The sequence below is a fragment of the Vicia villosa genome, linkage group LG3 (assembly GCF_029867415.1).
Source record: "Vicia villosa cultivar HV-30 ecotype Madison, WI linkage group LG3, Vvil1.0, whole genome shotgun sequence".
Lineage (NCBI taxonomy): Eukaryota > Viridiplantae > Streptophyta > Magnoliopsida > Fabales > Fabaceae > Vicia > Vicia villosa.
In genome coordinates, this window is record NC_081182.1 from 68,970,037 (window position 1) to 68,980,500 (window position 10,464).

At 34.2% G+C, this 10,464-nt stretch overlaps 1 protein-coding gene across 4 annotated transcripts; it reads right to left on the minus strand.

Annotated features, from left to right (window-relative positions):
- Positions 1 to 2,759: 2,759 nt before the first annotated feature.
- On the minus strand, positions 2,760 to 5,363 carry LOC131656043 (manganese-dependent ADP-ribose/CDP-alcohol diphosphatase). 4 transcript variants are annotated; one of them, XM_058925825.1, is made up of 3 exons: positions 5,137 to 5,363; positions 4,240 to 4,317; positions 2,760 to 4,047 (listed from the first exon to the last, which is right to left on the minus strand). In XM_058925825.1, exon 3 carries the CDS (start codon positions 4,024 to 4,026, stop codon positions 3,070 to 3,072), a length of 957 nt encoding a protein of 318 aa, XP_058781808.1. In that variant the 5' UTR covers positions 4,027 to 4,047; positions 4,240 to 4,317; positions 5,137 to 5,363; the 3' UTR covers positions 2,760 to 3,069. The 4 variants fall into 4 exon arrangements, with proteins under 4 accessions (XP_058781808.1, XP_058781809.1, XP_058781807.1 ...); XM_058925826.1 differs by lacking the exon at positions 5,137 to 5,363 and adding an exon at positions 4,412 to 5,091; XM_058925824.1 differs by lacking the exon at positions 4,240 to 4,317.
- Between the last annotated feature and the right edge of the window lie 5,101 nt (positions 5,364 to 10,464).

Consider the following 10,464-nt stretch of genomic DNA (forward strand, 5'->3'; position numbering starts at 1 on the left):
AATAATTGCTGTGGGTATTTGGTGAATTTCATTATTAGTTTTCAGTGGAGGGTCTAACTCAAATTGACGACAAAGTATTTGGATTGACTTGTTAAATCTCATGTTACTTGTGTTACACAGACATGCTTCTTAAAGTTTTGCACTTACAAATGAAGTTTCCACGGAGTGCCAAGTGCATTATGAAAGATGTTCCAAGTGCCAATTATAATCTCACTGTTGGTATACATACGTACCAAACACATTACAATTCTACGATTTGTTATATACAAAGTGATATGAAAAAACTTTAGAAATAGCTAACGCTTCTATATTAGTGGCAAGCTTTTATGGAACTCAAAGCTTTTTTTCTTTTTTTATCACCACCAGTTTAGTCTAATTCGGAGATCAATACTGACATCAAGTGGTTTCAATCCCCTGCAACTGATAAAAATAGTAAGAGAAAATCCCACATCGTTTTTTAAAACAATTTTAAAATTTATATAACCCACACATATTTTAATTATTTTCTTGTATTGGATTGAAGAGAGCTGGCCTGGTATGGGCTTAAGGCCCAAAATATATCTTTTAAATTTTATATTAGTTAAATTACTTTTTTAATAATTTTCTAAATATTAAAAAAAAAACCTTAGTTAAAAGGTAATTAATTAATTTTTAAAAAAATAAATATCAACAATGTCATATCATTAAAAATAATTTTTTATCCTAATCATTATGTCACGTATGTAAAATTGGAGGGGCCATGGAAATTTCAAGTGAGGTAAAGTTTAGAGACTAGAAAGTTGGCTTTTACATGGAGAGACTAAAACTTAAAAAACATAACAATAGAGGTAACAAAAGTGCATTTAAGTAAAAAATATAACATATATACCTCACGCTGCCATATTCGGAATGCGACATGGTCATCATACCCTGTGAGCGTGGACTTGTCACTAGGTCCTCCTGAAAAGGCTCCATCAATATGAACAGATGGCTTTGTACACGCACGTGTCATGGCGTCTGTATCAGCAGGAGACACCTCATTAACCTCCACAAGAACTTGCTCAACCACCGCATGAACTTCCTCAACAACCGCCTCCACAACAGGTACCTCCACCTCCATAGCTGATTCCTTCACAACGGGTCTACAGCTGGCTCCTCCACATGTAGCTGGGAAGTCTCTACCTCATTCCTTCGGACCTGAACTTCTGCTCTATCAGACAATATGCCCACAACGGTACCGTCTTTACCCCTGGTCTTCACTGATACAAATAAAAAAGGCAAAAAAATTATTTAAAAAATGAACTACCAAAAATTCTAAAATTTTCCGAGATTTAAAAAAAAAATTAAACTACCAAAAATTCTGAAAATTCTAGTACAAATAGTTTCTCAACCACCAGAAATTTTGAAATTTTCCGATAAAAAATCCTGAAATTTTCGTGATTTTCTAACACAAATTCTTACTATTCTATGAAATTTCCGGTACCGCCCCTGAAATTTGAAATTTTCGATATTTAATTGAAAATTTTGTGAAATGGTGAAAATTTTGGAATGGGCTCTTTTGGTCTTTTCATACACTTGGGGTGTTCAGTCAGGTATAAGTGTGCGGGCGCCCGGTTAAATGCTCCATAGTTATGATTAGGAGTGAAAATAATTATATTCTATTATGTACTTTAAATTAAAATACAATGACAAAACTTATGATACTAGGTTAGGTCAAATAAGTCATTTCAAACAAACTTTTAGTATCATTGCTTTTTTTTATACTATATAAACATTTAGAGTGTGTTTGGATGAGGTAATTAGAAATTTTAAAGGAATTTAAAATTCAAAGCAATTCAAAACAATTGAAATCCATTCATTTTAAATTATTTTGTTTGGATGAAGTATTAAGGTAATTCATTGTTAGATTTTTTGGGTATTTTTTTATAAAATATAAAATTTTTGGACCAAATAAAAAAATTGAAAAGTAGGGACCAAATTGCAATTTTTAAAAATTTGAAGGACCAAATTGTAAATTTTAAAAATTATTAAGGACCAATTTGCAATTTTTTAAAATTTTTGGGGTCACTTTTATAATTTTAGAAAATATGAGGACCAATTTGTAAAATTTGAAGAAATAATAATAACAAATACATTCTATGGAACATGAGAGGAGTTTCAAATTCTTTGGTTTTTAGTGTCATTTTAAAATGATTAAATTTAACTTAGATGAAATACTCCATAAATTTCCATCATTTTAACAATTCTTCATTTTTGTATCCAAACAATGGATTTTGGTCAAATCATTTTAAATTCCCTCAAAACATTACTTTCCCTCGTTAAAATGTTCCATCCAAACACACTCTTATTGAATTGCAACATATTTCCATCCCTAGCTATCACTCCAACATCCATTTACAAATTTTGATCAAGTGATCACCCAAAATGGAAAACGCTTTAACTCTTCAAATATCTTCCTATTTTATTTTTATTTTTGTTGGTTTAATAGCCTAATAGCTGGAATCTTCCTGTTTATAAGAGAGAAAAGTGACTTCAGTTCATGAAATAGTATATACTGGATATTAATTATCTCATTTTTCAAGCATCTAGATACATCTTTTCACCTCTTAAAAATATCTCATTAACTTCACACCTTACACCACTTGTATAAATATTTATTTTTGTTTGAAAAATATAATAGAATCCCTATAGCACTGGCCATAAGTAAGTGGAAGGTCTGAAAGTACATAGAAAACACTCTAATAAGCAGTGATTTAGTATGGAAAAGTGATAAATATATGTAAATAACTCTAACAATACATATCAGTTACATGATCACAACAAGGTTTTCACTAAACAATGCAAAGCAATTAAGCAAAATTGCACAACAGTTTTACAAATCACATACATGTGTGACTCCAATAATGCTGCACGTTGCATTCTTGCCTCTCTCAACAGGGAGGAGCATGTTGATTCAAGAACTTGCAAGTTCCCGGTACCAGTCGCAACAGCGTTATTCCAACTTGGGTAGTACTCTAGAGATCATATTAATTATTGATCAAAGAATGTGTGTCTTCCAAACATCAACACATCATGTCATACAAATTAAAATTATTGAGGATTAAAATGCATGTCTGTGCTCGCCATTCTGTCAGTTCCTACAAGTGATATCCTGTCATCATAGACATAAACGCTTCCAAATGCATCTGTACCCGGAGGACATTCAAGCGCAGCTTCAAAAACTCGATGGTGTACCCCGTGAGAATCAATGGAGTACCCACCTTTATGATCATGTCCAGCAAAAATGACCTTAACACATTTGTATTTGTGTATCAAATTCATCACTTCATCACAATTCCACAACAGCGCCTCCTTGGATGTAGCACAAGGATCTAGAGGCAGATGGGAAGAGACAACAACCTTCTGTTTCAATTCGGTTGCATTTTGGAGAACACCGTCAAACCATTCCATTTGTTCCTTTCCGATACCTCCATTAAACATAAGAAACCTTCTGTCAAGCCCCTCCAAGTTTGTTGGACTGTTCTTATCTTCATTTGGATTCTTCTCTCTTAGCAATTTCAAGGCCTCTAATGTTTTTGGATGATCTTGAGGCCACCCAATGGCACTGATGTCATAGCTATCCAGAACTACAAATCTATATTCCGGCACTGGTGAGAAATCATAGTAAGCACAACCATCAAGGGTTTGGATCTTCAATAATGGAAGTAACTTGCTTCGAGGAAGATTGTACAAACAGTGATTTCCAATCATATGATACACGGGTCCCCTAAACATTTCAAATTCATCCACAACTTTTTTTACAGCATTAATAGATTGATCTTTGGGACAAAACCCATCAACAATATCTCCAAAATTAATCACAAACTTATGCTTCTGATGAGTATTCCATTCTTTAACTGCTCTCTGCAAAATAAGAATACTATGCTTATAATACCGAGGAACACCAAGGAATGAGCGACCATCAGGAATGTCAGCATATTGGACATCAGAAATCAATCCAAATGAAAAAAGAGGCTGTGCAGCGCCAACCCCGGCAGCAGGCACCATGGCGTCTCTCTCTATGAGCACCTACTATACAAACAACACTTAAAACGTCAGCAAAGTAGTACTTTCCAAACACAATCTAAAGAAAAACTAACAGAACCCAATCATTTCATTCTTAACCTCGGAACATATATTCAGAGATAGATAAGGGATTAATGAAGAAAATATACAGAGAACAAACTGTGGGGTAGTTAACTTGGCCTCTATTTGGATTATCTGAGTCCTGGCATTTTCTAACCAGAAAGTAGTTTCCTTTTACTGCATAACAGCCTACTTGGGGTCAAGTGCATCAATCTGAGCTAGTCAAATGCAATTTCCATTCAGCATGTTTTTTCCAATTTGTACAAATCAAATATACATAGGTAATATAATTAGAAGTTTGACATACTAGCGAGTGAGTTATTTGAGAATTCATTTTCCATTACCAGGTACGAGGATAGTAGAACTTATAAACACAAAACATTGGCATTCAGTGAAATTAAGAATAAGGATTTTTTTTTAGGGTGGGGTGTTCCAGTAAGACATTAGTTAGGGGAGTCTTGGAGCAAGTTTAGGAACTTACTATCTGTTCTGGGGAAGACGGATGAAGGGCCACGGCGAAAAATTAAGGTGATGAAAACATAGATATGCTGTTTAATTTAAAGATTACAAAATCACCATTAAACAAATCTTGACAAATCTTTACCTTGGATTCTACATCCTATTGTTTTATCTACATACCAATGGTATCATTTGCACACACAGACACGCGGTTAAATTAAAAAGAGGAATTTATTAAATTAAAATTAAGTTTCCTTTACCCTATAACTGAGCTATCCAAACCAAATCTACATGTAAACAACACAACAGCTATATTTACAAACACATTGTAAAAATGAGCAAAAAATAAATAAAAATTGTTTTTTTCCCACTTGATGGAATTAGCATCATTGATCAAACAGTATAGCTGGGTGAAGTGTGTTAGACAATAAAACAAACAGTTAGCCTTCAAAATAAAAAATAAAAAAACTACAGTTATGTGAAAAGGGAATAGAGAAATCAATTTGGCAAACAGAAAATTGAAAGAATTTATAACAAGAGTTCAGAAGAGGGAAAAGAGAAGCATAGATGTACCGGATTGAATTTCTGGTAGTAGTGGGGAATCGGCGAGAGAAAGAGAGTGGGGATTCTGGATTGTGAGAGCTTAATTAAGAGAAATGAAATTGGGAGTGGTTAAAGGTAGTTGTCGGAGACATGTTACCCACTTCGACTGATCATGTGTAAGTTAACCGGGAGTAAGGTGGTTGGTTGGGTTTATGATTTGGATTCCATGACAAGAACCCAACCATGTGGTAGCTTATTTGATTGGCCGGATTTAGATCATATAGTTATTTTATTTTTTATGAGGTAATTTATTTATAAGATTCATTGAAAGAATGAATTTAAAAAGTAAATTCTTTGGTATAAAAAAAGATCAGAGGAAATATTTTGAATCTATTTATTTTTTAAAAGACAGTTAGTTGCTCCTGAATTTCGACTCATATGTCAAAGATCGATATTGTTAAGGTGGACATCTTGTTTTTTATTTGAAGTTTGAGACCTCACAGTTGAATGCATAAGTATGAGTGTTTGTGGTGCGGTTTGAATCGGTTATGAAACAAAAAATCATTCAATCCGTTCCTTTCGATTTTGAATGTTTGGTTAATAAAATCCACTGATCTAATCTAATTTCATGTGGTTTATTTGAATCTGTTTTTGGATATTTGAATTAGTATATTTGTATGAAGGTCTTCAGAAGCAGTGTGGGGTTCTCAGTCGCCTCTTTATCAGATCAATAGTCTATTTATTAGATGTATCTCCCTTTTATTGGATACCCCACCTTCGTCTAGGATAAGTCGTCCAACAAGAGACTTTGTGAGTGATGTGTCCTTATCCTGTAACGACACAGAAGAAGTTGGTGGATAGGTGGATCACGCTCCCTGAATTTCAAGAGATAAACTGGCAATTCCCTTAGTGGTTGCTATTTCCAATGAAGCCTTGGATCCTTGTCCAATGTGGCTATAAATATCTCGATATCATAGTTTAGAAGAACAATTTAACTCGGAGACATAAATAGACACATACATAGCTTCTTATTCCTACGTTAGTTTGCTCTCAACCTCACAACAATTTATTGAACATGTTACTCCATACGAGAGAGAGAGAGAGAGAGAGTGAGAGAGAGAGAGAGGTAAATTGTGGAGGTTTGAAAAACGTTCATTTAAAAGAAAATCATTTGATAAATCAAAGTTTTAAAATATTTTTAAAATGTTTGAACAAATATGCAGCATAAATTCAAGAAGACTTAATCTTGTCCCCGAGAATTATTTTTGAGATTATCCACTAATCTTGAGAGTTTTTAGAAGGTTATTTCCAAGAACCCGTTTATACAAGGAAATGAAGTTTTCAGGATAACTTAAACGGACAACGCTTGAAGCGGTTAGTCTCCAAAGCAAACAATGAACAAAGCTTGAAGCGGTTAGTCTCCAAACCAAACAGAGATTTTGTACAAGTTGATCTCGAACCGTGAATGAGTTTTGAGTTGGCTATCCTCTGAATTGAACCATGGCTTTATACAGACTGCCCACAGACTGAGTTGAGATTTATATCAGGATGATCTCGAACCTATTAAGTTTTTACACCATGCTGAACTTAGAAACTAAGAGAGATTTTAAACAGGTCTGATCTCGAACACATAGAGATTTTAATCGAGCTGAGATCAACAACCATTGTGGATATTTTTATTGGATGATCTTCACGAACCAACAGAGAGTTTTTTAAATTGCGGATCTCACGAACCAAATGGAGACTTAAACAAATTCCATAAATACAAACAAGAGCTTTTTAAATAGTTTATCTCCCCCGATGAGAAAAATAAAAAGTAAGGTTTTTCCCAACTTATGGATGATGAAAATGGATAAAGAAGCTCTCTTTTTATAGGCCAAGACATGGTGTAAATTTGGAAATAATCCATGGTCCAAATGAATGATCTAATTGACTAGGCACTTAAAAAATCGATTGTTAATTCCCAAAATGGAAGGTTTGGATAGAGAGACATTCACTAAGAGACTGTTATAATCCATTATACACTCACTTAGGAATTATATAATCGATTAGGATATAAATCTAATCGATTAGAAATTTTAGAAAAAATTTCATAATCAAGTTGATATTCGCCTAATCAACTAATTAGGCCCCAAAAACATTATTTGGTGACTTTATTAAAAACATGATAGGCATATCAAGGGTTTGTGTGTGTATGTGTGTGTTTGTGATTTAGCTATAATGTTTCTAGAAAAACTAGTGTTTCTTTATAAGCCACTGATAAGTCAAGAAGACACGACCGAACGAGCTTTCACACTTCTTTTCTTTCATACCCTGAATCTTCACGTCTTGCCATCATTATCTTTTACTTTATAATCAAACAAGAACCATGAATATTCTTGACGAGGCTTAATATGTCGTCGTGTTTATTACCATCATCTGAGAGCTTGGAAGGTTGGATTGTCGGTGTTCCTAAGTTTTCACTTGAAATTTGTTGGACTACAATGTTCACTTATCATGCTTAATTTGGGAGGATATCTTAATCCACAATCTTTTACATCTATAACGACTTGAGCTATCTTGAGCAGTTGCTTGACTTCTAGTGTTGTCATCATCAAAACTAAGCAACTACTAATTAATTTGCAGTTTGATTATCCAAAAGCTTATGTACCTGCAAACACATAGATCCACGCAACCCTTAAATCCTTTAATGGCCCTCAATCACTAGCTAGGGGTTGTCACGCATTTGTACTTTCAACAAGTACAATATCCAAATTACAAATTTGTAAATAAAAAAAAGTAGGCAGCAAAATAAATAAAAAAAGTGAAATTAGAGTTTGGAATAGATTTAAGCACAAAGGAAATAAAATAAGAACATAAATTTAAAGAGATAAGGGTTGAGAGAATCACACCATAGATTTATAGATGTTCAACCTAACCACTTGACCTACTCATTTTCTAAAGATTTCTTCTTGAGAGTTTCCGATATGAATATAAGCTTTTCATAGGTTATGCCCACAAACCTCCTTAAAATCAAACGGGAGTTTTAAATTGACTATCTTTAAAACCAAAAAGGAGATTTACATCATGCTAAACTTGGAACCAAAAGAGAGCTTTTAGTTCGGACTAAAATCACGAATCAAATGGAGATTTTGATGGATAATCTCATGAACCAAGTGAGAGCTTTTACATCAGACGAAGCTCGCAAACCAAACAGAGATTTTAATAGACAATCTCACAAATCAAATGAAAGCTTTTATTGGCTAACCTCAAAAACCAAACACCAACTTCACATAAGAGATATTAGGAAAGAGATAAATTACTCCCGCGTAAACTATAATTATACCTCAACATTGAAACAAATAAAAAAATCTCACTGATATTATTCACACTCAAATCACTAAGGAAATTTACTGAAAACGAAAAAAATGGGAAAAGAGAGAGTAGAAAGTGATATAGTATATAAAAATATGTTTTCTAGTGTGTTTTGAAAGTGAGGATAAGCCCTCTTTTTATAGGTGAAAAATCTGGTTCAAAAAAGAAAATGATCTATGGACCTTTAAATGTAATAATCGATTACATCATAGGTTTAATCGATTATGAGCTTCACAAAACGGAAGCGCTAATTCCCAAAAAGGAAAACCTACAACTCCTAGTGTCTTAATCAATTATGAGTGTTCTTAATTGGCTAAGAATTTGTATGCCTTGCTATAATTTAATAACTAAGGGTCTTAATCAATTAGGCAGTGTATACAAACTTCCTAAATGTTTATGAACATCCTTTATCAATCCCCCAAGCACCTTAATGGTTACGTTAAATGTTTTAAGGTGTTTTAGAAAAGTTAGAGAGCTTTAAACACTTTTAGGTAAGTTTATGTATCGCCTTAGTAATTTAAGAAATATTTTAATATTTTTATTATTTTGACCACTCATACACGGAACATGTGAACTTTCACACTTATTTCACAATCTTTGGGACGAGAATATGGTTCACCACATAGTGAATAAGACGAATATTTAACCAACCCTAAATGTGAGAAATAATATAAACTTTTTGAGGTGCAAGACCTGCATGTCCATTTCAACTTTTTATATAAAAAAAAACTAATTAAAATTTTTATATTCACACTCTCAACTACGTTAGATATTCCCAACCTTATATTTTTATCGAATGCTAAATAGAGGGACTATCCCATTTTCCATCTTTTTTTAGCAAAAGAAAATCAACTCATATCATTAATAAGCAAGTGTTCAATACAAGGAGGACTCTTATTAAAGAAACTACGCATAGTCCAAGAATCGGTTGCCTTAGCTAAAGCGTGAGCCGCCGAATTCGCTTGGCGCTTAACAAACTTAATCTCAAAGTTGGGAAAATTAAACAATAAACTACGAATAGCTGAAATAATAGAACTAAACTCGGAGAAACCATTTAAATCCGACCGAATGGCTTGAGTCGTATTTTGAGAATCACACTCGAAAATGAGCTTCTCCAGATGCAAATCTATAGCACTAAGGATAGCTTCTTTGAGGGCCAAAGCTTCCGCTTCCAGAATTGGGTAGGAACCAAAATCCCAGGCAGTCCCAGCATAGATGAAATTCCCCAAATGGTCACGAAGACACCAACCCCTATTTGTAGTTCCCCGTCTGATATTAAAACCTGCATTGACATTGCATTTTAGACTACCCTCCATAGGCGGGATCCAACTCAGAGAATGTGGATGCACTTGTTCCCGGGAAGTGCTTTCCTGCGCCAAGAGCCACTCTTTCCAACTACAAAAAGCATGCAAACCAAGCTTAGAATATGCCTCACTCTCATTATTCCAAATCATATTATTACGGTTTCTCCATAAAATGTCAATCATAACCGCAACTCTCCCCGCCAGCATATTATCCTCCCGTCTACAGATATCCAGAATCAAGGAAGAAGCATCATCATGATAATTAATAATACGGGGAGCAATAATATTAGACAAACCTGTCGTGTGCCAACACTGATTAGTAACCGTACACCCAAAGAAAATATGCCACGAATCTTCCACTTGATGATGACAAAAAGGACATGTGGCCGGACAAGAGACGTGATACTGTAGTAACCTTCTTCTTGTGGGTAGACAATCTCTACAAATCCTCCAAATGAGATGCTTAACTCTAGGAGGTGCCTTAATACTCCACAAACTAGCCCAATCACCTTCAACTCGTTTGAAACCTGGTATACCGTGCTCCTTTATCCACAATCTATACCCCGACCGCACACTGTAACAACCATCTTTCTCCTCTTTCCAAATCCATTTGTCTTCCACAACATCCTCCACTAACGGAGTTTGGAGTATATCCTCCGCAATCCCACAATCAAACAAATGCGATATAATATGGGCATTC

What these genes read in the sequence shown, in the direction of transcription:
- LOC131656043 (XM_058925824.1), bottom strand. Translation starts at nt 4,026, where the DNA reads ATGGTGCCTGCTGCCGGGGTTGGCGCTGCACAGCCTCTTTTTTCATTT.